This window comes from Camelus bactrianus, chromosome 1 (genome assembly GCF_048773025.1).
Source record: "Camelus bactrianus isolate YW-2024 breed Bactrian camel chromosome 1, ASM4877302v1, whole genome shotgun sequence".
Taxonomy (NCBI): domain Eukaryota; kingdom Metazoa; phylum Chordata; class Mammalia; order Artiodactyla; family Camelidae; genus Camelus; species Camelus bactrianus.
In genome coordinates, this window is record NC_133539.1 from 27,304,191 (window position 1) to 27,331,812 (window position 27,622).

General features: G+C 35.0%; 1 protein-coding gene across 7 annotated transcripts in view; it reads right to left on the reverse strand.

Annotated features, from left to right (window-relative positions):
• Positions 1-27,622, reverse strand: part of ROBO1 (roundabout guidance receptor 1) — a 1,017,320-nt gene that overhangs the window by 113,405 nt on the left and 876,293 nt on the right. For all 7 annotated transcript variants that reach the window (XM_074361428.1, XM_074361430.1, XM_074361424.1 and 4 more), the window contains one exon: positions 18,466-18,623. In XM_074361428.1, coding sequence (XP_074217529.1) covers positions 18,466-18,623 — 158 coding nt within the window. The remainder of the gene's footprint in view (positions 1-18,465; positions 18,624-27,622) is intronic.

The following is a 27,622-nucleotide window of genomic DNA, read 5'->3' on the forward strand; positions in this document are numbered from 1 at the left end:
ACAGTAGTTCTTGCTTGGCAATGTTTCTTACAGTCCCAGGTAAGAACAATTCAGTTCAATAAGAACAGTTGATAAAGAAACTATGTCTAGAATTAGTTTCATGTTTTTACTAGTTATGGTTTAATATCATATGTAGGTACTTCATATTTCTGACTATAAAAATTCATAATTCTCTTGTTTCACTCTTTGGCACCTAAGTTTTAACGGAGTTAGTAATCAGATAAAAATTTAAATTTTTCAAAAATCTCTGCTATAAAAAACCATTGATATAAAACAATTTATATCTACTACTCTAGTAATAATCCACACTTTCCCTAAGTATAAGAAGTTTCAAGAACTTAATCTTTATTCTATTTATTTGTACTAATCTTATCACACAAAAATGTTTTTAAAATGACATCATGTATTTTTAACAATATGAATTCATACTAAAGTCTCTAACATAAGTTTTATTTTAGATAAATCTATAAAACTAAACCAGGATTAGCAACATCACAGTTCTTCCTGGCTAACAAAGTTTATTTCCTTTCTGCTTTTCATAAAGGCTACTGTCTCTCAATTCATTTGCCAAAAATTTTCAATTCTCCCTATTCTTATTTCATTCTGGTTCACAGATTCTGAGAGAGAGAGAAAGAGAGAGAGAGACAGAGGGAGAGATTGAGAGAAAAGAAGGAGGAAGAGGAGGAGGGAAAACAGGAGAAGGGGGAAGGAGGAAGAAAAGGAAGAAGAAATGCATTGTTTTATATATCTCCCACTCAGGTCTCTTGATGAGATGTGATCTGGTTTCATGCTGGCCATCCAAAGGCTGTAAGGCAAAGCTGCCATGTACCCATGACTAGTTCAATACGGACTTATGACGGAATGAGAGCGACTCTACCCTACAGATGGGTTAAACTAAGAAAAAAAGATTGTATGCTAATATTTACACTTTTAAACTATAGATTATAAAAAAAGAATTAGTTAGATTTCAATCACACACATTGTGAAATATTTTCACCTGAATGTTACTAATCCACTTATTTGTCCATTCTTATGTAAAGCCCCTTCCTCTTTACAGCCTACTTGATGTTCATGAGATTTGCACACAAAAAATCTTGTACAACAAAAGGATGCCTGGGTAAGGACATATACAGTGTAAGGAAATATGAAACTGACAAATTGAAAACAAATGACCATTCTGCATTTTCCCTGGTGACGTTAAAAGGGACAACATTACAAGGAGGAAAACTTAACTTACTGTAGGTTTTTCAACTGTTCTCTTAGGAGTGGAATAGAGAGGAAAAACAGGCAATTAGAATCTCTCCATTGGCGTTCGATATTTGCTTGGGCTCCATGCATACAAGAGAACGTGATCCAATTTCATTTGTTTGCTGGTACACTTTACAAAACCATTTAAAAACCAACATGATTTCTGCCAGGAGTTTAAATACACTCGATCATCAGAGAGAAGCAACAAGAGACTCATGCAGAAAAAGCAATTATCCCAGTGGGAACACGTGGCTCTCTACACAGCTTGGTGAGCTGCCAGCTGAGAACACAGGCCTGGGCGAATTGCTGCCGAGGACTATGGCAGCTGCATTTCTCTGTTATGTTCATTTCTCCTGCTAAACTTCTCGTTTCTTCCTCATAGCAGTTTATAAATTGATAGTTGGCTGTTTGCTGCTGCAGAAGCACACCTATGATAATTTGATTACAGACTACATCAGGAAGAGCAGAATTGCTAATTGCAGACAAGTGGGAGCCACCCTGCAGAGAGACGACGTTAAGTTAAAGAGAGAGGATGATTTTCTTCATGAAGGTATAAATGACTACCTTTCTCTATCTAGTTTGTATCACTAGAGGAACTTTCCATGAATCCTAGTTTTAACAAGAAATAGTCCAAAAAACACACAGTCTCATTAAAACACACCTATTTTCCTTGCGTAAGTGTGGCTCCAAGGCAGTCTGAAGACTTGGGTTTGGCATTTTCTCTTGGATGCCCAATTTCTTAAGCCAGTCAACCGGGAAAGCCACCTCTAATTTATTGTACTCCAAACCAGGGCCAGACAACTGCTGAGTGCTGGTGAAATGGAGAGCAGATGAAACAGGGAGGCTTTTAGCTGATTCCCCAGGTGTCTGGTTCCTAAGTCATTAAGATCAGAACCCCAAAGTGAATCCTACAAAAAAGAGGCAATATAAAGAGTGGTTCTGGAAGAAAAGAGCCTTGGCTAGCTCTTCCCCCAAATAAGTAAGGTGATTGATTTTTACCTCTGCAAATTCTACATATTCCATGGTAGTACTCTGCATGCATATGAAAAATTAATTTAGTTCAGAGCCATTAAAGTTAATGTATTAGTTCCTTCACAGGTCTCATGAAACAATGTCCTGCTGTTTTAAAGGTAAAAACAAAGTCTTATGGGCAATTTTCACTTTCCTACGAAACCAGGATTGCTTTTTATCACCTCTTCCAACCATCTGGCTATAATTCTGAATTTACATATAGCCACTGTTAGGATAGCCTGAAATAAAAATCTATGGAGGAATTATGACTACACTCTAGAAATAAAGATGACAAATGCTCATCATATTTGAGGGGAGAAAAGCTCATTTTCAAACACTTGGCTCTTTTGAGTTACAAATGCACCAGCTGAAAATACTTTTCAAACAGTAAATCCTTTTTCTCACCACGGGTTCTTATGCTTAGTTTTCTTCTACAGTTTTGGTCTGGTGTGAGAATTTCCCTCACCACCAAGTTCCTTGCGAAGATAATGCCTTTTCCAGAGACTGTATTTTGTTATTCTTGAAATTTAAATTCACTTGTAGTATGAAGAAGACATATAACCATGGCAGACAAAGTCAAACCAAAGTTGAGTATGTAAGGGATTCTTGGATTCAGAAATGCAGAATGACTTTATGAAAATTAAGTAAGGAAAATTGCTTTATGGCAATATATTTGTAATCTGCACAAATAAAAAAAGCAACAAAAGTGTTTAATACTGTTAATGAAGATTCTATATAAGTAGGAAGACCCCTAAAGTCGCTACAAATTGAAATAAACACTCATTCCTGCTCTGTGGTATTTTAATCTAGAAGAGTCAAAGGAGAACAAGAAGAGACTTGCAAGTGACAAGCTTAATTGATTAATCAGAGTCAGGGCTCAACAGACAGGGTCAGAGATTCAATATCCATTTGGCCCGTTGCTTCATTCTCTTTTATTGATCACAAGACTACGCCGGGACCTAGCTCACTTGTTTGGCAAATGTGTGCCTCATTTTATGAGACACACAATAAGATAAAAGACAAGAACCCCCTCTCAACCACCACTGCACGTATGTTGAAACAAATGAAAATACATCCACGTACAACTTAAGAGAAAGCAAGTAGGGTAATTTACACACATGAGGAAGAAAATAAAATCTTGGAAAGAAAGGTCTAACTAAGGCTTAAAGGAACTCTTTTTGGTGGGTTATCTTAACCTCCAGAATTACCCACATGTACTTCTTACTGTTTCTTGAGAACTGATGGTTACCTTGAGGACAAATAAGAAATAAAAATAAATGTATTCTGCCCCTTATATTTCTATAGTTATCTGTGAAAACAAAATAAAAGAGAAAATGTCTATCTGAAGAGTACTTCAAAAATTGTTTGAAATGATACTGGTTTGTGATAATCTTTCTCAGCAATAGTTCTGTTCCACAGTCAAGACAAAAACAAACTGAACAGAAATGCAGTGCAAAAAGTATTCATGGCGTGACGGGTCTCAGTGTTTTGGATTGCTCCCAACCCTAAGGCTGTAAGTTACAAGGTTTGAACTGTAAGTTCAAATTCAGAATTTTGTGAATCCTCAGTTGCTTCCATACAAATCTAAGTAGGAGTTTTCAGCATTAAGTGGTGGGAAAGGTTCTGGCGTTAACGTCACTGGGGAGATTAAGGAGCAAAGTAAAGTCAACCCAAAAACAAAAACAAACAAACAAAAAACTTGATCCTATGTTTCCTGCTTCTCTTATATAAAATGCAAGTTCTATGATGGCAAGGAGTTTGTCATATCTCTAGAATCCAGCGCAACACCTACACAGAACGCATGCTACCAGATTTTTCAAGATCTGAGAAATAGGATACAAAGAATTCTTTGATTTCAGTCACCCTTTCCTCATAAAAAGGCTTAATATTTTAGAATTTATATTAGAAGTACACTCTTCTATTGCCTTGTAGAAGACAAAGTCAAATTCCGATGACTTCATACCAAAGCAGCAAATAAATTTAAATTTGCTGGTGTTTCAGTATTAGTTTTAAATGACTTAACAATTGGAAAGACTGAATACCTGAAAAAAATCATGTCCTAAGTGTAAAATCTTTGTGACAGTTTTCTCCACAAACACATGAAAAATACATCATGAACCTGTAGTAAATTTCACAAATGTACTACTGCATTTAAACAATAATCTGGGATATTATTATTGTGATGAATGAGAATCATGATGTAGGAACATGGGCCAGGTACCTGACGTTGCTGCATGCATCACCTTTCATTTTTACAATAGTCTCACAGGTGAGGTATATTTTTCTATTTGGGGATGAGAAAACTAGTGCTCACAAAATGTCAGAAACTTGCTCCAGATCATTTGGTAAGGGGATTGGAGCTCATTCTGCATAAATCCCAAGTAAAGCTTACACAGTGCACTTTCTTTTGGACAGAAAACAAGAGCTCGTATTTTCTGTGCTTCTCATGCCACGAACTACAAATTAGCAATATCTTGCAAATGTACAGATTTTGAGACCCAATGGCTTGGCAAAGAACTAGGTACTAGTGGTGGACCTCCCTGAGTGCATTAGATTGATGGCCTTCCTTCCATTACATCCCATATTTAAGCCTGAGTGATTGGGATAGCCAACCTAATTGCCATTAATCCATCTAGCTGCCAGTGGAAAAAGACATGCATGTTTACGCTTCACCTATGCATGTGTTCTTTGCAGGAGAGATCTAGCTAGGTAAATAGCTTACATTAGTTCCTCTAATGGAGGAATGGCTCTTCTTTTCCCATATATACATGTACTTATTACTATGACATATTTAAAATTTGAACAGAATATTTGTAATCTTTCCTAATAAAGATGAGAAAATCTGACATGATTTTTTATAAGCATGATGCATGGAGCAATATGGTGATGTGATCTATCTAGATAAGGGAAGAGTGACACCATGAATGTTAAAAGGCAAAGAGATAAGAAATAATGGATTCCTTAGCAAATTACACTTTATCCACTCAAGGAGACAGAGTTCCATTATTTTCAACCAGTATTATACAGATTGCATTCAACTGCTTTTGAAATTTTCCCATACAAGATGATGCTCTGAAAGGTGACTCAACCATGAGCCTGTTTCTAGTGTGATCAGCCTTTTAAGCTTGGTGATTCCTAGATTTGTAAGATTTAAGAATAAAAAACCTGTGCCATCTGTTAGTAATTGTGTTAATGCACATTGGATTATTTTACAAGTGTATGATTTATCATATTATCAAATTCTTCAGGCTTAAGGAGATAAAAATTGAAGTGGTCAGATGTTACCAATAGAGGTTTAGTACTTTTAAAGCAACTAGTCTTTAAACAAAAGGAATGCAGTCAGCATTAGATTAGAACACATCAGCCCCAGCATAAGATTTGGGATTATTTTTTGGGAGGGTGTCTTTAAAAGTGACAATATGAACAAGATGCAGAAGTAGGTAAAACCGATTTTAGCCAATTATAAATAATGAAAAAGAAATCCCAACTCCTTTGCTCCGATTAAAAGTAATTTAAAATTTAAAGGCTTAAAATAATTTCTTTGATTTTTGCCTTTTGAACAGTATTTTAAGGAAAGAATGCTGTATAATCAAGAGCACTTTTGAATTTACTACTTTTTTTTTAAAGATTATAATTTATTCTTCCTGTGGTAAACAGAAAAATAAAATTATGTCTGGGCCATCATGAGCAAATGCCAAAATTACAAGCATTCAGAAAAGTCAAATTTTTTAAACCAGAGAATTTACCTAGAAGTATTCTGATATATAGGCAAGATTTATAAGCAACGTTTTAAGATAAATGTTAAAACTATATCTTTAGAGAAACATTTCATCTGTGATTAATAGAACACTGAAAATAAAATAAACTGGTTAGAACAGCATCCTTGAAACCACAAAAGATTGTACCTTTAATTTGGCAAACTACTTTAACCTATAATTAAACAAAGTGCTCCCAGACAGTAGTAAAATTCCACTAGTCCTTGGTTATTTGGAGAAATGTAATGGCTTGATCAAATATATCAAAGTGCTTGGAAAGTGAAGAAACACAGCTGCTTGAGTGAGCGTGCGTTACCAGGGGACAACAACGTTCGTAAGTCAGCTATCTAAGTTAGGGCATCAGGCTAGTTTGAAATTCCTTCTGCGGGCTCTGTCTCTGACCATGGGTGTTCGTTCTGTAGCGTTATAACACTTCTGGTGGTAGACTGTATTGATAATGACATCGAGTTATGAGCTATAACTTTTTAAAGCTAATTACTCAAATTTCTGAGACACTTTCTGCTTTCTGGAAGATCTACCTGGACCAGGGGTCACGGCTGCTGAGCAGCAGCGAGCATCACATCAGGGTTTGACCCAGGGAATTCCAGAAGTTGGTGGAATTCCATACTGAAGGCGGCTAGGCAGATCTACTAGGTACTCCTCTATGTCTTCGAATGTCGCTTTGGCTGAAACTAACATTTTGGGTGGGACTCGATCTAGGAAAAATTATTCAGAACTGTTGTTGAGAAAGCCTACTTGGAAACAAAAAATTCAGAAGGTGAGAATCATCTCAAGAGATTTAAAAGAGTATTGACAATCAATATGCAGCACAAAGCAGGATTTAAAAAAAAAAAATCAACATTATACGACACCAAAACTGTTCAAGAGTATTCTGATTTTTCACATACATTGGGAGTTGGGACTTTGACTCATATGGAAGTTCATTACACTTCTTAGAGGAAACTTTGAAATCTTAGAGTATATTGTTTCCTGAAGTCACCAAAGATTATTTGCTAAACTAGAAAATATTTCATCTGGCCCTCCTTAGCCTCTGCCACCTTATCTCTGCATCCAAATGTACTTGCCCCCTCTCTGTAGTACTTGAGTCATTTTACATGGATTTTTAAGGATTTTATTAGGAATTACAACTAGGTGTCTCAAGAAACCCAGATGAATATGGGCATGTAGACTACAGAGCCCCTAAAAGTGTATGTCACAAAGGAGACTCACATATTTGATGTATACCTAAAAAATCTGATAAAAACAGGATATACTCCAGTATTTTATTAGTATTATTTTTGTTTTATCCACTAAATAATTCAAAAGAGTTCTTTTTCATTCTGCAGTTAAAAGTCTCTGGTCTCTCACCTCTCCAAATTATTAATATCGATGCAGAATGAACACTAATGGGAAATCAAGAGAAAAGTACTTACAATAACATCTTACAATGAGGCTTGTTACTGTGAGTCCTCAAAATACTATCACTACTCTGGTTTGATTCTCATTATGACCCTAATAAATACTCATGGAATATTTTCAACAATTAAAGGATTTGACCAAGGTCTAGTTATTAATGCAATTTCAAAAAGGAGCTTCAGACATCAGAGGCTTTCCCAAGATGGCCATAAATTAAGTTTAACTTGCTGTTTAAATGACTGTAATTTATTTTTATTTTTGGATATGATCCAGAGGAAAACTCTAAGACTCAATCACTTAAGATGAATTTAGATATCTTCCTAACAACATACTTGGTAAAGCAAAAATGTGTACAGAATTATTAATCAAATTGACACAAGACCGTGTTTGTACCTAATAGATAAATAAGCATGGAAATCATTGAAAATAATATCTTCCATAACTGGTACTAAGATAAGAAATAGAATTTAGGACTCGAAACAAGTAGCAAAATTGCATGAAATGTATTGAGCAAAACACTTTTACTTATGGATTTTTTGTTAGGAAACATCTTAATCAAATTTAAGTGTTGAGAAGATTTGATTAGTTTGTCATGGGAAAAATCAGACCAGGCATTGAGTGGTCTGGGTCTTACTTCTGACTCACAACACAGATCCAGTAGATGACTCAGGGAAAATCAACTCCCCTGCCTTCCCTTTTCTTCTTAAAAGAATATAAAAACGAATATATGTATATATATATGCATGACTGGGCATTTCTATGTGCCAGAAATGGACACATTGTAACTGACTGTACTTCAATTAAAACAATAAGTGAAAGGGCTTGCCCATTTACAATCTCTCAAATCAGCTCCATCTCTAAGATTCTGTGAATACCTGTAAGTCACACTTAGAGAACTATATTTACTCACATAATTAACCTGGGTAATAGCTCCTCCTTCTCTTACTGTTAAGCCAACGAAAATACATACTTTAGGAAAATGGTGTGGATGATACCTCCTTCCCAATTTATAGGGGAATAAGAAAATGAATATATAAGTGCATATGGAAATAATATCAGGTATGTTCAAAACAGCAACTTTTCAGTGCTAGGTATGCTGGAAGACATTATTCTGATTTATATTTCATTCATTTAATATTTCCCCAAGAAATATGTAGTGAGCTCCAACCATTAGACAGACACAGGGAATACAGCTGGCCCTTATGTAATATACATAAGACATTATGCATATTAGATGAGTAATATATAACTAATGATTTGCAACAGATTAAAAGAGAGACACTTAGCAAAAGGAAAGGGAATAGACAACAGGAAGATAAACCTAGCGTGGAAGTGTAGAGTAGGGTTTTGCAGAAGGCTCCTCAGAAGAAGTTGCCTTTAAGGTGAAACTTAAAAATGAGTGAGTCAAACCAAGAGGGTGTAGGTGTCAAAACATTCCAGGCAGAGGGAACAGAATAAGCAAAGACTCTCATAGTTTGGTACTGCAAACTCCTGGTACCCAAGCTTTTAAATGCACATCTAACACACATGTAATGGAAAGCTAGAGCAACACCCAAATAAATACTCACTAGAATTATGTTTATGATGAATGTTATCATCTAAACTAATCTGTGCACTAGAATTGAGAAGCCCTTAGTTTATTGCAATCCTCTCACAAGAGTACTTGGACTTCGCAGGTAGGTCTTAAATGCCTGGCTTTCTTTTTCCTAGTTTCAGCACCCAAACATGCTGAGCATGTGTAATTATTTAAATAGACTTATGAGTTTTGGGAAAGGTTCAGGATGTTCCTTAGGAAGATGAAACAGCCTCTCTCAACTGGCATACCTCATCTGAATCACAGCATTTCCCAGTTCCCCTAAGAACTGTCTGTAACTAGAACTGTTCTAGATGCACACGGGGAAAGTCACCATATTACACATCGTGGATGCCGCAGGGCATCAGGGCTTAATTCTCCTGTGGAATCCCCAGTTGATGACTGCATTTCACAATAAGGGTGTGTGCAGGATTCAAATTAGTTTCTTAATATCAGTATTAGTCTAAAAACTTTACTTACTCATAATAGTCACCTACAGGAAATAATCGTAGTGATTCTGTAGAAATTGATTTTCTTACAGTTGTGAATCATATGTAAATAGAAATTTAGATGAGCCAAAAAATGCTGACTCTATTGTAATATACATATGTGGTCTTGTTTATTCAGAAAAGCTGAAACTGCGGTCACACAGTTTCCCATTTTCCTTTTCCATCAAGGTTTCCATTTTAGGCAGGTATACCGGCAACAATAATAACCAGAATACCGATTACTAACATGATAGAGACGTCACCATTTAAAACAGCATCTAACCTGTATTTTCTCATTGAGTTCTCAAGACACTGTAAACCGATACAGGTATTATGAGGCAATTCATTTCTCTGATGGAAACAATGAAATCTGTAGAGATAAATGCCCATAAATTCATGCATTTAGTAAGTCTTAAAACCTGAAGTTATAACGTGATCTTATAATGTATAAAAACTATCTTTAATTTTACTAGCCCACTGTGTTTCAATTAATAGATTTGAAAAGTAAGTGTAATAGGGCATAAATTTACTTTTTAACTCACTTCTTCAGTCCCATGATTCATATTATAGATGTATATTTTGATTAACTTATATTTAAATCATGAATATAATTTTTATTCTTTAAAAAAGCTAAAATATACAATGTGGAAGACTTTATGTAAGATGGACAGGGAAAAAAGTTCTCATTCAATACGCCAGTTTCCTCTGACTTCCACACAACTGAACTACATATTCATTTTGCAGGAACACAAACTTAACTTCTCAGGGAAAAGGGGCCCTATGACATCAGCTTCATTAAGCATGCTGATTTCCTGCAGGGGAGCAAAGGGGAAAAGGAAGCAACAGACAGTGAACAATGAAAGAAGCTGGAAGACCAGAGGAAAGCACCGATCGAAGGAAGGGAGGAGGAGCAGATGGCTGAGGAAGGAGACATGTGGGAATTGGGGGGAAAGGAAGCAATTGGCAAGGAGAGGGCTGAATGCCAAATTTATGAAGGATCTGGAGGACACTGGGGATTTGGATGGGATGTGAGTCAGCTGCTTTTTACCAAAATATCACACCAACAAGGGAAATCAAAGAAACCTACAAAGACACAGAGGAAGCAGAAAAGGATTGGAAAAAGAACGATGACATATTGCATTCAGACGATCATACCTCTCAGCATGGGGAATGGGAAGTGTTAAATAATTTTTTATGTATAACTTAATTCTTCTCCTAACTTTATTAATGATTTTTAGATCTTTGATTTGCTTATGAAAGGAATAATATACATACAACTTTTCTCTTTAAACTATATTTTACTTGACCTTGTATGAATGTGATTTCTTATTTATATATAAATCAATTCCTTTAAACTAGCTAGTCTTAGGGTGACCAGCTATACCAGTTTTCCCAGCAGTGAGAGTTTTTTTTTTCCCCTGCGACTATAGATTTTCAGTGCTAACACCAGGACAGTCTCCTGTAAACCAAGATGGTTGATTATCCCATCTAAGTAAAAACCTTAAGAAAAGGATACTAAATACCCTGTGCTCATCATGTTAAAACACATAAATGCTGTGAAATTTTTCACACATTTTCAAAGGGAATGAATTAACTCTTAATACAGTTATGTGATAAGCATATGAAATTGACAATAAAATGGTTTCTGGCTGGAGTAAGGCTTTGATGAAAATAAATAACTTTTAATAAAAAGTATTTCCTCATAATCCGAATTATTTTTTCAATTAAGTAACAAAAAACCCTGTAAGACACAGAATATCTGTAGCATGTTGCACTGAGGACAGATAGGAAAAAGAATAAAAAATTCAAGGCATAGCTTATTTCAAAGAATAATACAAGTCACTCAAAAATGTTTATGTCACAAAGCCACATTCAAAGAGGATGGAAAAAGCATGTATTATTCATCCCTAAATTTTAGCTTAAAAGCTAAGAATTTCAAACATGAAAAGATGAATGTCTTTTAAATTCTTCTTTTAAATACTAAAATGAAATAATTCAGGATAAATGACAGTCAAAGATTATTTGAAGAAACTTCCTCTGGAATTTTGGAATTGAGTCCAGACAGATCTTACCATTTACACTGTATTGTTACTATGTTAGTTTTTACAATATTTTATTCTATTTATACAAAATTGCAAACTACTACATCAGTATTTTCTTTCACTTAATTTCCTATTTGTTTATATAATTTCTTACAGTTGTTTAATTTTTCAGCAATGACTTTTAACATGTGTATAGCTGATGATATTAGAACCTAGCTAATCTGCAATTTGGACAGTTAACTATAAAGTACATTCAGTTGAATCATTCTCTGATTCATTCTCTTTTAATATAAATCCTTCTTTCCCTAAATGCCAAATAGTGAACGGCCATTTATTATCTTCTTTCAATAATCTCCTAGTATCTTTTGAGGTTAGACCTCTAGCGTCCAGAATAAATAATTTTAGTTTATCTGAACTATAACCTTTGGTTGAACAATAACCTTTTGTCAAACTTGACCATTTCTGTGCCATCTTTTGTGAAACTACTAAACTTCAAATTTTGTAGGCCTTTGCTACGTTACAATTTTTATTACTGGACATAATATGGGCTGATTCTCAAATGTACCAAGCTTAGTTTCAAGACCATGGTAACCTCCACTGTGCAAACTCATCTCTCCAGACCCTCACAAACTTAAAGACAGTATTTCACGGTGGGAACTAAGAGTTTCTGCCACTCTGAGATGAAATTTGGCATTGATAGCAAATCAGAGTCCTTATATACACAGCAAAATCTATAGAACCTATAGAAAATGTTATCAGTAAACAAAAAGCAGATGTCCCCACAGCCAATTTGGAGTTAAACACTGAGTCAATGACATTTTAGTATTTATGTGACAGGGCTGTTGTCAGGATAAAATGGGTCAATATATGTAAAGGGTCTAGAATAGGGCCTGGCACATAGTAAGTGCTACAGTAAGTGTTTACTATCATCCTTATCCTCCTCCTCCTCCTCCTCTTCTCCAGAAGACTGAATGGACAGGTATAAGCATGCTATAATGGAAAGAAAATAACTTACTCACTGAGTTTTAAAGGAGATTAAATGAGATAATATATAGTATCTGGCACATGGCAGGTGCTCAATACACAGTAGCTATTGTTATTACTATGGTAGATTAGTAAATTGTTGGTGTTCCTACAATAACCATTTCCAAAACTTGACACATTTGTTTGAAAAATTTCAGATTGAAAAAAATTTTTTTCAATTTGTTTTCATGATAGACTTAAGCAGAAGAGCTGTAACCTTCCATAAATATTTATTGCATATTTACTATGTTCCATGTATTGAGAATTTACTGTTGTTCCTATAAATATTAATTTTGAATCCAAATCAAAAGATTTAATTCCTAGTCATAAATCATCAGATCTCATATGCAAATATATGCAGCTATCATTTCCTTTTGTTAAAATAATGGTATCAATTTGCTATCTTAATTAATCATATGTTGAAGTAAACATGTAGTTGATCTTGTCTCATTAGTTACCACCCAGGTACTACTGGATACATTAATATTTTAACTTACGAATACATTTGTTCCCATGCTCATAAATGAATTAAATAAGTTTTATTTATAAGATAACTTCTATGAGAGATGGCCCATTTCCTTGTCTTTATGCCTGCAATTCCTGTAGCTACCACCAGAAGGTAGCTTCATTTCATAGAGAACCAATAAAAAGATATGGAAAGCTGATGCCTCAGGCACTGTGTAATTGTGTGACCCCCAAAACTAGGCTGATTTATAATACACTTAACTTTCTGACTAAGGTAACAATATTAAAAGTAGTCAGGTCAACAAATACAAAATAAATGGCAAATTTTTAAGTAAGTTTAATACCCCTTCACAATGTTTTGGCATCAGTAAATTTCTCTTCTCTCTTTACAAAATATGATTCACTCTATTCAGAAAACTAAAATCATACTTAAATTTTTCTTGGGCTTTCTTGGGTCTACTTGTTAGCTTCTGTTCAACATAATACTATAACTGACAATCTTTACACATAATTAAGCTCTTTTGTAATCTAGGAAATTACTTGTGATATGTACTTTCAACTGTATTTATCTTTTTCCTTAATCCCAGGGCAATTTTAGCTTTTTGATTGAACTCAAATTTTTTCCCAATATTTGATATTAATATTTCCCCAATCTTAACATTCTAACAGTTTTTCACCCTTAAAAAATTATCTTGAATTTAAATACAATATTTCCAAAATGTAGTAAAATAAATCACTTTTTGTAAAGTACACCTGAATGTCAGTCTATATCAAAAAGAAATCTTTGGTTCTCTGATCTATCTCTATGAGAAAACTTCATTTATTAATAATGATGGTTATGACTAAGTCTCAGACACATGAAGTAAACTTATTTAATCCAGCCCGCCAGTTAAACTACTTCTATTTCTCATTCTAAATATAAACACTCAGGTTTAGAAAAAAGAAAAGAAAGAAAGAACCCTGGAGACAACAAACATCATGTAAGGCCTAAGAAACACGTGTCAAAGAGTTCTAAGAGCGTTTCCTCTCAGGTAGGAAAAGAAGAAAATGCTATTTATCTTTTTCTGGTTTATAATCATCATAGATCTAAAATTTGGCTCAGACACAGGTCCATGCAAAAAGAAATGACTTAAGAGCATCAAAAAATACAGGTGCAGCTACAATTCAATTACATATTTCCCTTTTTGTAGGGTGTGGCTTTGTTCTCACAGCTGGGAGAGTCGTACTTTAACTTTTCAACAAAGAAAACTACCACATTAAAGAACTCTAGGAATTCCTATAACCGAAAATGTAGCAATAACCATGCAGTCTTCACTTGCCTTTCATAAAGATGTTATGTGCTTTAATCTCCTGCTCGTCTGTACTCAACACATTTGGCAAAGTATGTTAACAATAGAAATGAAAACAATCATTTGAAAACAAAGCTTAGGAAAGAAGAATCACATAAAATATCTAATAACCAACATCTCTTAAGAATTTCCTTTCAATTAAAAAAAAAAGGAACCAGAAGTAACATCAGGCATTCTGTTTCTGTTTTAAGTGTTTGTTTTAATTACTCCATTTTCGTTTTGCCTAAAGGAAGAAAATCAAAGAAAAACAATTATGATCTAAGTAAGAACAGTAATTTTGAACCCAAACTGCTGATTTTTAATCTATTCATTTCCCTGCATGTATAAATGTGCTTTTTACCTCTAGTGTTTTATCAGTTTAACAGTCATAATTTACACAAAACACACAGATGGTCTTAGAAATAGTAGAAGTTTCAGATGTTACAACTTGTTAGCATATGGAACACTATTGTGGATCACCATTTTGGCAGAATTTAAAGGATTTTAAAATTATTTATACATTAACATCCTGCATTTCATAGTTGTAGGTTACTGCAACTTAAAATTGTTTGATTCCTCATCAGAGGTAGTTCTTGTATTGACTCTAAACTACTAATGTGTAGGGGAATTGGTCCTTTATTTACAGGACAGCACCTTCTGGACAGCAAAAGGTAAGTGGAAATCCTATAATAAATTAAACACTTTGGTATAAACCATAACAGTTCTTCTAATTCAACATATGATATAACAGGAAGTTCGAAGAATTTTTTAAAAATCAAATTTACCGTAGCAGTTTTAAACTGTTAATGTCACAAAAAAATGCACAGAGACACATATGCGCATACACACAAAACAAAACCTTTAGGATTAATGGAGACTTTTCAAAATGTGAGACTACAATCACTTTTATTTTTTAACTACTGTATTAGATGCAATGTAAAAAGAATTGTCTATGTAATTCCAATGTGTCTGATTTCAGTCTTTCTGATTTCTCTCGAACAAGTTCAGTGAGTTTTAACCTTCCTAGTCCACTGAAACTGCTTGTCAAGGTCATTAATGACTGACCACCAAGTTGTCAAATCCAATGGTCAAGTCTCAATCCTGACATTACTTGATTTACCAGCTGCAGCTGACTTAGTCACTGCCACCTCCTTAAAACGGTCCTCACTTGGCTGCCCTTCGACTTTTCCTCCTTTCTCACTGTCTGCTCCCTTTTCAGTCTTCACTGCTCTTTCTGCCTCTTCTCCCTGAGAGCTAAACATTGGACCTCTTTTCCTTTCTATGAATAATCACCCTCTTGGTGATTTCAGTCTCCTGGTTTTAAATAATATGCACATGCAATGACCCCCACATTCATCAGGATAGGCTACGTCAGCCTGCAGTAAGAAATTCTCCATGCCTTAATATAACAAAAGATCTATTTCTCATTCATTCTACATGTCCACCATGGGAAGACAGAGGTGTCGGGTAGAAAGGTCTGCAACACGTAACTCAGGGACCCAGGCTCTTCGGGTGTCCTCGGCGTTGTGGCCGCACTACCTGGAACATGAGTCTTCCTTGGGACAGAGAGCACTGGAGGCTCGCTCGCTAGTATTTAATGTCTTTAATTTTCACCCATAGCTTATGAGGCTGAACTAGCCCGAATGGGTCTGCCCTGTAGCAAGGGAGCTGGGAAGCAGCCTTTCATCTGCCCAGAGGGAGGGCAGGCCTGCACAGTAATGAGTACTTGTTATGGCTACCACAACTCAAATTGTTCTCCAGCCTCAAACTCAACTCTGAATTTCTGACTCATGTTTCCAACTGCCTATTTGACATTTATACGTGGATATCTAATAAGAATTTCAAAATTACAGTGTCTAAAACTGAGCTCCTGATACTTTCCACCCCACATCTACTCTTTCTACAATTAATGGTATCACTGTTCATGGTGTCTCTACCTTTTCAGTTGCTCAGACCAATTGATTAAGGTAATCCTTCACTCCTCTTTTTTCACAAGCCACACCCAATCTGTTAGCAAATTCTGTTGGCTAGTGCTTCCCAGCAGATCCAGAATATAACCTCTTCTCTCTATCTCCCTCTGAAGAGATGAGTCCAAACCACCATTTCCCTTTTGCCTGGATAACTGCAAAAGCTCCCATTGGTCTCCCCACATCTGCCATTACCACCCTTCACTGTGGACTCCAGAGAGTGGGGGATCCTGTTGAGAAATCTCTGATGCTTTACACCTTGCTTAGAAGAAAAAACAGTTTACAAGGTCTATAAGGTCCTACACAGTCTGGCCAGTGGTCACTCTGATGCTATCGCTACAGATCTCCCCTTTGTTCACTCTGCTCAACGCACACTGACCATTCTGCCTTTATTTTCAGTGTGAGAGACCCTGCTTTAGGGTCCTTGAACTTACTGTTTCGTCTCCCTAGAATATTCTTTACCTAAGTAACCTATCTAGTCCCCTCCCTCAATTTTTTCATGTCTTTACATGAAGCATTTCTGGTCATTCTATTTAAACTTGAAATTCTACCCCAATTCTAATTAATTGTCTACTCCTTCATTACTTTATTTTTTTAAAGGATTCACTATAGTCTAACATACTATGTGTTATACTATCTATTTTGGTTTATCTGCATACTTAATTGCAGAATATAAACTCCAGAAGGGCACTCACTGTTTTCTGTTTAATGCTGCACCTCCAATGCTGAGAATTTTATGATTAATTAAAAACATATCATTAATTTAAAAATTTATCATGTATTAAAAACAAATAGGTAATCAGGAAAGACAAGAGGGAGGAGGTAGATAATAATGGTTTCAATGAGTCTGAATTATTAGGGCAAGGAAATGGCAATTACAGATAATGGTCATCAAATGACTTAACATATGTTTTTAAAGGGAAAAAACTATCGTCTTAATTGTGCATAAATCTAAAAGGAATCTGTTATCACTAACAAGAGAAACATTTGATCCTAGAGTCTGTTCCCCTGTGCTCTTGAGTATTTCCAAAAATCAATGTTTCCGTATTTAGTTCACTTTGCTATGTGGCTTTCAGCATCTCTTTAAAGCAGAGCTAGGTCCTTCTCAACCCAATTTCTAGAATTAAAAAAAAATTCTTTGAGAGACTCATTCTAATTCAGATCAGTGCAGGAAAAATGTTTGATTTTCTTTCAAGGTCTCTAAAACCTTGTCCACCACACCCTTCTGTTTTTTTTTTTTTTCTTCACTATTTAATTTTCATGCTAATCTGATGACTGGTTTTTCAGAAACAAGCAAGCATTTATTAGGATTATGTGGTCTGTGTTATAACTTTGTTCTTCTGCAACTTTAGCAGTGACCTTTTCCTTACATATTCTCCTGAGAAACTTTAAATCTTGGCCAATAAATTCACAGTAGATAGAGAGTATGTGCAGAACAAAGAAAACAGTAAAGGGGGGTGTTGTACAATCACAGAACCAATGAGAGCTCGGTTATTCAGGTACTTCAGTAAACGCCGCACGAGACAGAAAAGGCAAAGAGGTCTCAGAATCGCTGCTGCCAAGAAGAAAACATATCATTTCGTACTACAGATCGTGCACTTCTCTACTTTCAGGGCTCTGAAATCCAATAATCTCATCACACTATTTTATTTTGGAATGAGGTGAATCCCTCATTAACCATCATTCAGAATGAGATTTGATTTTTCAGAAATTTTGAACTCTTGTAGAACAGATAAGCAATTTCAAAAGGACAGAGAAAAATTCTGAAGTGATTTAGACAGTCTTCTGGAAATATACTCTGTTACTGAATTTTATTTATAATTTTTTTGCTGTCACACCTGGAAGTGTGATAAGCCCAGAGTGATAAGAATAATTATGTCAAGCATAGATGTGTTAACTCTAAGACATCAATATAGAAATTATAGTTTTCTCTTACTAAATTGTAACCTAACCAACATGCACCTTCCTCACTTAGGTATATGTCAACACAGGGAGAATTGAAATGTATTTATTTTCAAAGAAGATGTGAAAAATGGGAGATAATGCAACCCTGTCTTTAAAAGCACCGACTCACTTTTCTCTTTTTCTTTGGTGAAGATGTACACAGTTAGATTTATAAATGGTCCCCACTGCTGAATTAAATACTCACAGTTATTCTTTCATCTTTATCATCCAGTGAAGAGCCATCTTTCTTCCACGAAATGGTGGGCTCAGGATGGCCTCGCGGAGGCTGGCATTCCATCACCGCCGGCTCCCCCACGGCCACCATGACATCGGAAGGATTTTGTCTGAAGTCATCTCGTAGTACTGTGGGAGCAAGATTAAATCATTACACTCGCTTGTGACATACACAGTCCTTATCTCTGAACTTCAGCAGAAGAGACATTTATTACAGTAAACTACTGCTAATAGCTATCTCAATACATCTTGGACAATCTGTATCTACTTACAGACATATGCGATTTAATAATGATATCTGGCTGTAAGCACACAACAGGGATAATTTGATATTCTTCATAGGCCAGTGAGCAAGTGCATTTTGCCGCGTAGCGTCCTCACTGTTGGCGTTTGGCTTGCCCCCTCACTCACATTTCTTCTCTGCCTATTGCTTACATTTTCTCATCCATGAGCTAATGAACATACTTGAACCCTCCTTTTATTTACATGACAAGTTGGGATGATGCTTCTTTTATTAGATGAATTACACAGACATACAGACAAAAGTACTGAAAGTAAAAACTATACTTCCAAACATGCATTTGATTGAGAGCTATTTTAGAGATATTTCAAACTGCTATGTATATAATCATTATAATTTAACTGCGCATTATAAAACCTTTAGACATATTTGTAAAGTGACTGAATCCAAAATACTGTCTTATTTTTCCATGATCACTGAGTGAGGGACAGTGTTAAAAGGCACCAATGATGATGACAGCATTGCTACCAATTATGTTGTTCGTGTGTTCTATACATTTTGTTTTTTGTGGATTTGGGGGGTTTTATATCATTTCATTTAATCCTCAAACCTAACCATTCATTACTGTAATCTCAACTAATGTTGACACATTCGGATCAGCAGATACTAAGGTAATACTGACTTTGTGACTATGAGATAAAATGCGGAAAATAAACCAAACATGTATTTCATGTATTTCAAAAATAGTTGATATTGTATAATTGTCTTCAGTATCCTGATAACATCAAGAAATCACAAATTATTTGGCATCAGTTAGTCTTCAATCACAGCTCCGTTGTTCACAAGATGGGTAATCTTGATTACTTTACTAAATACCTGTTTCCAAAGCAGGCATGGAGGTACATACTTCAAAACAAAGTCTAAAAGTGTTAGTTACCTTCCGCCCACCCCACCCTCCTCCAGTGTGTAATCAAAGGTGAACAACTTTAGTAATCTATTTTGACACTTAAAATGTTCATTGGTATGTTAAGTACACAGATTTGCAGTGACAAATATTATGTATCATTTAAAATCTACTGAATTGAGTATTTGATACTACAATTTTGTCCTGGACGGATGTCTTTCCATTTCAATGGCATTTAAAAATACTTTCACGGATGAAGTACTGCAATGTAAAAAACTTATGATTTCAAAAGTCACCCTTAAATTTTCGTTTCAAAACCTCAAAAAGGCTTAGAGGCTTACAAAATCCTGTCCTTTTTCTCTTGTAGTTCTCTACTTTTCCTTCCTCTGTGCCAACTAAGTGTGTGCACAGATCTGAGTAAGCCTTAATACACACTCAAACAACCCGGTTTTTTAATCTATATATTAAGACAACTTGGGCACAATATGACTACGTTAATACTTGGAAAATACCACTTCAAAGAGGAGGCTTGTGTCCTCAGCTTTGGAAAGAACACTATAAGGAAAAAGAAGAGGAAATACGATCAGACCACACTGTGGCAAGTCTAACTTCAATACATACACTATTTATTAATAAAATGCATAGACACAAAGATAAACTTTGTTGAAGTGAAAACTGCAGCTACTGTTAGCACATTATAAAATAAGAGTATGAAGACTTCCACTATTAATGAACTTACATTACTATCAAGTGTTAAGAACGTACAGCAAATGAAATATAAGGTTTATAGAAAAAGCAGACAAACTGACCTTAACAAACAGCATGTGCTTTTGCTGGATCAGATTATTAATCTACGATTATACCTTTGAACATTTCTAATACCTTTGAAACATGCAAACTTTTCAAATAAATATAAATAATTTGTACAATTTTTCTGCTTGGTGAGCTAAAAACCAACTTGGTAACACTAGATCTTATTTACAAATTGAGATCAGATCTCAAATAAACCAATGAATAAAAAAATGTCTTTCAAAAATATCAAAGGTCTAAGTCAGATAAATCAAGGATTTTTTTCCCATTTACTATGTTATTTGGATTTTTACAGTATATAATGAAAAGCTAACAAAATGTAATCCATTAGAGATTGTTGCTTAGATAATGCTCATGTAATTATTTTTGCAGCTGTAAAGCATAAAACTCTAGCATTGCCTATGGCTACAGGCAACCCTTCATAAAGTTATGAATTTAAGTTTTTTTTTCTCTCTTCTATAAAAGCAACTTTTCTTCTTACATTTGTCCTGAACATTTCCTTTTGGGGAAAAAATAATATGTATCACATTATAAAATGATATGAACTTTTAAAGTATCCAATTTTCTTAATTCATGTGTGTATTTAAGTAATTAAAATAAAAATTGAATTCAAATGCTTGGCAGCATCTTGGCAGAAAAACCAATGGTATTTATAAGTATTATCAAACACAGAGCCTCCAAAAAAAAAATCTCTCCTTTTCTTCTCTAAATCTCTATTAATCAAAGTGTACATTTTCAAATGTTTCTTGATTTAAATTGTGTGAAATTTTAAAATATGGAACTTTTGAAAATAAGATTTAATGTTAATTTGAAAGAGAACAAATAACTTTTATAACGTATTCAAGTAGATATCATCTAAAAAGCTGGTAAACCACAGTTCATCCTTATGTATTTCTTCCATGTTTATGTAATTGTTTTATGTTTACAGGTTGGTACATATAATTTGGTTCAACTGCTTTTCACTTTTTTTCATTCTGGTAAATTAGAAAAAAAAATACAAGCTTCATTGAATCTTTGAATCTCCTGGAAGGTTTTGTCTAAAAAAATGGTTAACTAAAGTGTATCCTTGAAAACAAAACAAAACATATAATCATCTGTCTTTCTGAAAAGCCAGACATCAATTTTAATACAGTTCGTAGAACAAGTAAACACATTTTCAGAAAAGGATGCTAAAATTCGGTGGTGACTTTGCACCTATTTGGGTGATGTTGAAAGACAGGGCACAAAGTGAAAAAATAAGTTAAACAGACATCATTTCAAGTATTCTGGAGATCTTAAAATTTGTAACACTCTCTTTAAGAGCATTGTGGAAAATTTTAGAACTAAATGAAACACAGAATTATAGAACAGGCAGGGGTCTTTGACAACATTCAATTCATCCCACAAATAGAGGCAACTGAGCCCCAACTTTGTCACTAGCCTGTGTTACTCGTCAGAAATGGAGCAGAAGAAAATATTGGTGTCCTGAATTCCAAGGCAGTGATCTTAAAAAATTTTTCACCATGTCACCATTTTACTGTAAAATGTACTTTCCCTATCTAATCTATTGTATTTCCAACAAATCCACTCCATTATTGCAGGTTTGACTTACCAGTGATTGTAATCAATGCACTGCAGTCTCATGACTACCCAATTTTGGGAAGTCTCAAATGTTCCTAAACTTAATTTTGTTCCTAATCATGTGGTGAACATCTGTGAAATATAATACTCCGGGTTTATGAATCACAGAATCTCGGTGTAGTTAGGGACCTAAGAGATGTGTGACCCAAATTTTTTCTTTTAGAAATTAACAGCCCAAGGTTCCTCAGGGGGAGAAGAGCATATCACATAAACAATAATGATGATACTGTTAACAGTATAATAATAATGCTAGCAATGTACGATGTTTATTGAACAGTTACTGTGCATGGAACCACGGCGAGTATCCACTCATTTAATTCTCATAACAAGGCTATGATAATGTGACTTTATTAGTTTAATTTTATGAATGAGGAATTTGTAACGATTTAGAAGCAGACCTAGATTGCAGATCTCCAGTCCACCAAGGACACATTTCCATCAACTTGCCCACTTATCTGATATTAACACTGTGTACACAATTCTAAATACAGTTAGTATGGTATAATGAACATTTCAGCCTCTTTCCATTAGAACAGAAGTGAAATGAGAAATTACTCTTTTGACACTCAAATAGCTGTCATTGAATATATTCTGCATTCTTGTATTTTCTCAGATTTTTTTCCATATTTGGAAGAGGCCACTACCCATTTTCAGTGGCATACTGAGAATTAGAGTTCATTATTCAGATTACATACGTCATGGTTTTAACGATTCTTCTTTTATTTCAACAACAAAGTGACTGAAGAAGCTGCATAGTAATAAACATTTTAATTAAATATGGGCATTTTAATTAGAAATGCATATCTTGGGGAAAACAGATGAAGATAATACGCAGTACTGGGAATTTTTTTTTTTTTCCTGCTTAAAAAGACTACTTTGTCAATGAAACTTTGCAGCAAACAGTAGTAAGTTGTTGACGTGGGTGTAAAAAAAGGAATGAAACCCTTAACAATAGTTGAAGAGAAAGTAAATGAGGAAGTATCTTCCCAAAGACAATAATTTTATGGATGCTCAGAGGCAGCCTGACTCTGTTACAATGTACCACTTCAATGGCTTTCAAAATCACTGATCACTTACCTGGTCTTTTAACTTTGAGTAAAGACTACATTGCTCACTTGTGTGGTACTTCTAGTCCTCTATCCAAACGGCCACTTACAGGCTAGCATAAGTAACTGCTATTTAATTTTAAAATAGCTATCGTTCTTTCATTTAATGCATCAGTACTGAGCACATACTTTGAGCCTGGCATCTATGCTGTAACGTTTGTATTTTTCTTGCCACAGTTCACATAAACGGCAGGTGTGTTAAGAAACAATGTTAATCTTCACCTTGTCAGGAAATGGTAGTACAGCAGGGTTTACTGCAAGCTCTTTTGTGTTAAGATAGATGCTTTGGGCGCTAGCTAAGAAAGTATATCACAAAGGCATTTATAACTATTTGCATTCCTAGGTGTTATGCTTACTGCATGACCCAGAAGAGTAAAGCATTATCTGGGCTACAAATGTTTTCAAAACTCCTTAATATTTCTTAAAATAAAATCACAATTCCAAACGTTTAAAAGCATTCCAACAAAAAGGTTGGATGTACAGAAAGATATTTTAACCAACTGAAAAAAAAAACTAAAATGATAATGTATAAAATATTTCCTGAAGTATTACCTATCCGATGGCATCATATTCTAAAGCTAAGGCATTTGAATTTTATAATGATACATGCACACATCAGTTCTGTATAAAGTTATGATTTCATCATAATTCTTTCCTAAAGGGTACATATTTATTTTTTTTAATTTGACACTGAATATATCTATGAATGTTCTTAATAATTATGTAATCTGCTACTTGTGTTTTTTTGTACCATGCAGTTTTATTTTTAAACCTTAAATTATGCTTTGGTTAAGATCCTGGAAGAAAATATGCTGGTAAAAGCATTTATTTTTCTCAGCTACTTAGCTTTTGAAGACTCACAAACCTCTACGCTCTATCCTAGGAAAGCAGTACATTTTTGTTCAAAAATTGTACATGCTGAAATAGTACTATAGAATGGATGGAGGTCAAACGTCACTCAGTCTTAACTAGCAATGAATACAGAGCACTGCAAAAGAGAAGTTATTACCCAAATGAAAGTAATTATAGCCATTTATTTAGTCTTTATTTTAAACAACATATGATGGAGGAACAGGCTTAAACAAGGTTGTGCACCTCTGTGTTCCTCTGAGCTGCAGAAGAGGGGGCACTGCATCCTTGCTCTTTTAATGATGAGAATTACTTCCAGGTTGGGTCCGAGCTTAACCCACAGCCCCATTTAGCAGAAACATGGACAGCATAATGACACTTCCTAGGAAAAGCCCTCATGGCCATCTGCAGTCAGTGTTTCCTGGTTTTATTGTTTCACTAGAGGAATCACGTGAGCTACTACAGCCCTCGTGTTTATTAAACTGGCACCGAGTCATCAAGACAAAGGGGAGGTAAGGTTGGTGTACTAGATTTAAGTTAAAAACCGTAATGCATTCGGGAGAAAGGAATACATCCATAAGGCCCAACATTTAAATGGTTAACATTCAGAAGACTTGAAATCACAGCGATCATAAAAAATGTACTGCTGAAGTTCATCAGGTTGCTAAAATCATTATGTTCTCACTTCAAGATATCAGTAGCTAACTAGATGTTTGCATTTTACACTAAATGGATTTATGAATGAAAAATGTGGCATTTGTAAAACACCATTTGAAGGGTATTTATTATTTGTAGATAATGTTTATTTAGGAGACAAAAAGCAGTAGTCAGGTATTTCAGAGTTACCACACATATCCCTCTACTATGCTGTAATTTTAATAGATACAGTCACAGTGGCTCAGTTATTTCCACACAAAACAGAGAATTTTACACTCTGTCTTGCCGGGGTTATTACGAAGACTAATTATTTAGTGTTTGTACAGGACTTGCCATTTATATGGTGCATTACATCTGCAAAGAAGTATTGCTATTAGTCACTGTGTAAGGAATTGCCAAATTTCTCAGCTGCCAGTACAAATGGAAAGGAGGACAAAGAATGCCATTGAGGAGGGTTTGTAAGTGCCAGAGCAAAAGTCACATTCAGGAGTAGCCTGGCAGGGTTAAAAAAACACAGACAGAATGAGGCGATCAGAGGTATGGGACCCTGACTGGGGCAAGAGAGACACGCGTTCTTTCTTTTATAAAATCCAACTTTCTATTTAGTGCCTTTCTCTGAGACAGTCCTTGATCAAAGGAATATACTTATCTCTTTACTGTCTGGCTTTTTGTATTCAAATGTCAACTCCACGAGAAGAAGTTTGTTTTTATCCATTTATATACCTGGTACCTAGAACAATGCCCAAGACATAGAGGGCATTCAGGGCCTAAATGCTGACAGTACACCTTCTGAATACGAGGTGCTACACGTGAAGCGGAGCTAAAGTCAACACGAGTGCTACGTTCGTGGTGTGTAAGATATGGGGAGTAGAGAGACAATATCCAAATAAACACGTGTAAATACACAACTACAATCATGAATCATGCCATGAAGGAAAAGGACAGGGTGCTGTGTGAGAAACTAATGAGGAACCCAATTTAAATAACAGTTAAACTGAAGCCTGAAAAGTGAGTAGAGCTCAGCCTAGGGAAGTGCACTGCAGGCAGGGGAAGTAATCCAGGTTGAAGAAAAAACTTAAAAAGAGTGAGACTCGGCTTCGTGGGACAGGTTGTCAAGCGGTGCACCAGGAGGTTGGCGAGGGCGGGGGGGTGGGGGTGGGGTGGCCAGATTCACAGTGCACAGCAGTCCTGATAAAGGGTCAGCTTTTATTCTAATTCCCATGGGAAGCTACTTGAGTGGTTTTTAAGTAAAGATGGAATTACCATATTTAAATATTCATTTTAGCGGCTCTGTGAATGAAACGAAGATGGAAGTAAGAACTGAAGTGGAGAGACCAATTAGAAGGCTACTATAGTAATTGAGGGAAAAAATGATGATGGCTTTATACAATTATGACACTGGATTTGGCGTAAACGGGAAAGCAGAGGGATATGCTGGAGGTAAAAGCCAAAATGACTTCTTGAGGGGTTGAAGTTAAAAGAAAGATGTCGACAATGGTACCTAGCTTTCTTTCTTTCTTTCTTTTTTTTTTTTTTTTAACATTTTTTTTTATTGAGTTATAGTCAGTTTACAATGTTGTGTCAAATTCCCAGCTTTCTGATTTGAGGAACTGAACATGCCATTTTTAAGGTCTAGGAGGAGAGACAGACAATATACAGATAAATCCTCCCATGAGGAAGAATAGAAAAATACGAAACCCATATTATCAAATTATGTGTGTGTGTGTATATATATAAAATATTTGATAATTTGAGAGTATAGGGATAATATGGAATCATTTTATCAATTAAAAATTATTATGATTTCAAATTCTGCCCCTTAGTATTTAACACAGGATTCATTTTTATCTGTTTAGAACTTTATGCTGCTATAATCCAGAACTTTATGCTGTTATTTCTCAATTGCTAACTGATAATCTCTTGATTAATTAATCAAATTATAATTATTAGGATGACAAATTTTAATTTAATTCGATGCATATTTTTCACTGAAAATCTGAAACAAAACTATTTTGCTTATATATGTATATATACAAATATGTGATTATATATGTATGTATATGTGTGATGTATATAATATATATATGATCACTAATAACCAAAATATTATTTTGACATAAATACTCTGCAGCAAATTGGTAAAAACTCACTATAGTCATTTTGTCCAGAGAATAAAACAACTCAAAACATTTAGGGCATCTCTCTGGACTGCCATAAATTAAGCTCAATTTACTGTTTAAGTATGAGAGAATCAATAGCATAATAAATGTTATTACATTATTGGAATAATCAGAAGGTTACCATTTGTCAGAAGTTTACAGAATCTCTAAAGCATGGTAAAATTCCCTGGGAAAGTGCTGGATCATGAAACTATTAAGAATTTATTTGTGATTCACTCATTTATTCGATAAAAGTACCAGGTGTTGTATTGGGAGGTGGTGGCTAATAAGATAAGACACAGTTGACCTCTGCTTGCAAAGCACTGATTTTAGACTTTTTCTTTCTTCTTCTCCTTTTTTTTTCCTTTTGTCACAGAATGCCTTGCTCCATTGAAACTTTAGACAAAAGTTTCATATGTAAAATAGATAAAAAGGATACTGTTTCACTCCTCCAACTGGGACCGTCCTGCAGAGGAATTCGGGTCTCGTGGTAAACTGACGTATGGGAGATTAAATAAATTTCCCTAGCTCCTAGGGCTATATGGCATGTAGCGAGTTAAGCCATAAACCTGGATTCAGGTTTGGACCTGGATTCGGGGATACCAGGGCCCACACTTCTAGCAGATAGATCCTCAAGCTGGAGTTTGCCTCCTTGGCAGTTTATAAGACAACTCCACTTCTGTGCCATTTCAAAATACATCCTGCTTTCACTGTCATTTCCAACTGAAAAGTGTAGTTTTTATAACTTGTATTTAAAGTCATGGCTAAAATATGCTATATTA